The sequence below is a fragment of the Palaemon carinicauda genome, chromosome 17 (assembly GCF_036898095.1).
Source record: "Palaemon carinicauda isolate YSFRI2023 chromosome 17, ASM3689809v2, whole genome shotgun sequence".
Taxonomy (NCBI): domain Eukaryota; kingdom Metazoa; phylum Arthropoda; class Malacostraca; order Decapoda; family Palaemonidae; genus Palaemon; species Palaemon carinicauda.
Genome location: NC_090741.1, coordinates 90,073,366 through 90,075,865, shown reverse-complemented (window position 1 = coordinate 90,075,865; position 2,500 = coordinate 90,073,366). Strand labels below are relative to the sequence as shown.

The window sequence follows — 2,500 nt, the reverse complement described above, 5'->3', positions numbered from 1 at the left end:
GCTAATCCATCAGGGTGGATGAAAGAGTCTGACTTTGTTGGGTTTCTTGACCATTTTGTGAAACATACTAAATGTTTAAAAGATTGCCCAGCAGTTTTATTACTAGACAATCACGAGTCTCACCTGTCCATAGATGGCCTTAATTATTGTGAAGCAAATGGAATTGTTGCTCTTTTATTCGCCCCACACTGTTCTCATAGGATGCAACCGGTTGATATAAGTATTTACGGACCACTGAAGAAGTATGTAAATAGATCTTGGGACTCTTGGATGACAAATCATCTAGGTTCTACAATTACTATATAAGATATTCCAGGAATAATTTCTACTTCATTACCACTTGCTGTACCTCCTACTAATATTTTATCTGGGTTCAAATCTACAGGGATTTCACCCTTCAGGAAGAAGATTTTATGGGTGCCAATGTAACAGACAGGCCTTTGCCTAATGATTTGTCTGAAATGCAAGCATCCCAAGAAAATGGAAGCTCTGGTATGCTGAATCTACAGTATATCCATCAGAGGCTACAGACAAAACTACAAACCAAGCTGGTTCTCCTTCCACACTCAGGGATGCCCAATTAGAGGGGATAAATGAACTTGTGGCTCCGAATATGGCAATCAGTCACATAAATGAACCGTCACCATCTAATTCACGAGTCCCTACACAGAAAAAAATAAACTTGAGCTTAACAACAGAAGCAGTAAGACCACTACCTAAGGCAGGTTCAAGAAAGTGTAACTCATTAAACAAAAAGGAAACGAACTACTGCAATCTTCACAGATACTCCAGTTAAAAGAGCATTAGAGGAGAAAAAGTCAAAGGTAAAAGTGAAAACTGGAAGAATTATGCTTACAAGGAAAAAGAAAACTAAACAAAGAATTCCGCAAAGCTCAAAATCGGAAGAGGAGGAAACCTACTGTTTGGTATGTGCAGAACCATTTTCCAATAGCAAATCGCGAGAAATCGGGATGCAATGCCTGGTTTGCAAAAGGTAGGCTCATGAAAATTTCACTGATAAAACTTATTTTTTTCCTTGTATTCACTATGATTCAAATGATGAATCAGACTAGCTTTGAAAGTTTAACATTTACTTTGTGATTTGAATGTTTTCACAGACTATATTGAAGGTTTAAGGTACTTCATTAGATCTGGTTTTCTTTCAGTTAAAGTGAGAATTGTGATTCAACTTGTAGTGTTTATTTTCTTATATTCATAACACATAGCGTGATTTACAATAAGTTTCCCATTCGGACCTTCAAACACTAGTTTTATTTTCTTGCTTGCCAGAGATAGTTTTCAATGATAAAAAACCATTTGTTTTAATATTTGTGATGTTAAGTGCTTTGATTTCTATGATATCAAGAATATATGCTCTACTAAATAGTGTTTAAATAGTCTTTAAACTAGACAAAAAATTATGATCCAACTAGCCCCTCACTGTGTGCCCACTTAACCCGCATGCGGGGTATGTTGGCACATGTGAGAAATATTTTTTTGAAACAAATTTGTGTTTTTATTTGGTCATGAACCAACGTCTGAGATGCAATGAAATGTAGTCAGATGTTTATATTTTTCATTCATATAATGAAATCTGTAAAATACCTAATAGTTTTATACCTATTAATAAAAAGGTAAAAAGTGTGCCAACGAGCCCCGGTCTCCCCTACTTGATGAAACAACTATAATACATAAGAGATATTATTATTCAACTTTCCGACCCATTAGACCCAATTAATAATATTCAATTAATATTGCCCTTTATGAATCAATATATGACGAAAGTCAACATAATATTGTGTTCAATTAGAATAAATTTCTACCTCATATTGGCATGATTGGTAGCTACCTTGACATATGTGGTTAAACAAATTATTTCTATTGAATAGGATATTGTGTAATTTAATCATATATTAACTCATTAGGGATAATTTTAATCAAATATTATCCTTTGGGTATAATGGATCGCAAAGTTGGGTGTAACTCACTGGTATATATGACAGTTGTCTCGCCATGTAAATCCTTCAATGCAATTAGGATATGGCCACATTTAATACCTCTGTTGGCATGGTTGACAGCTATATTGTATTTCGTTCGAAGAAACTTTGGTTCCATTCCAAAGTGAGGTAAAAATGAATTTCTATTAAATACATATTTTATATTGATTTTCGTCATATATTCATTCATTACGTCTATAGCTGTAGTGAACTGTTTCTGCTATTGTGTGAAATTAAAAGTAACACAAAAACTGTAACGTGCTAAAATTAATTTTTCACATATAAACTCAGAAAACTTAAATAAAAAAAACTACAGGAAGATAAATAAGATAGAATAGTGTGCCTATTTTTTATTTCACAACTGAATTCTTATCCTGGAGAATACACACTATTCAAGTTTTTTTATGTTTAAACTTCTTTAAATGTACAATCCATTGATATGTTCTACTATCCAGACACGAATCTATATTTATGCCTCCTATTCCATTTTACTGTGGAACAAC

General features: G+C 33.4%; 1 protein-coding gene across 1 annotated transcript in view; it reads left to right on the top strand.

Annotated features, from left to right (window-relative positions):
• Positions 1–584, top strand: part of LOC137656444 (uncharacterized) — an 809-nt gene extending 225 nt beyond the window's left edge. Inside the window, exons 1-2 of the mRNA XM_068390623.1 lie at positions 1–242; positions 386–584. The exon at positions 1–242 is cut by the window's left edge and continues 225 nt beyond it. Of these exons, the coding sequence (XP_068246724.1) occupies positions 1–242; positions 386–584 (441 nt within the window). The remainder of the gene's footprint in view (positions 243–385) is intronic.
• The last annotated feature ends 1,916 nt before the right edge of the window (positions 585–2,500 follow it).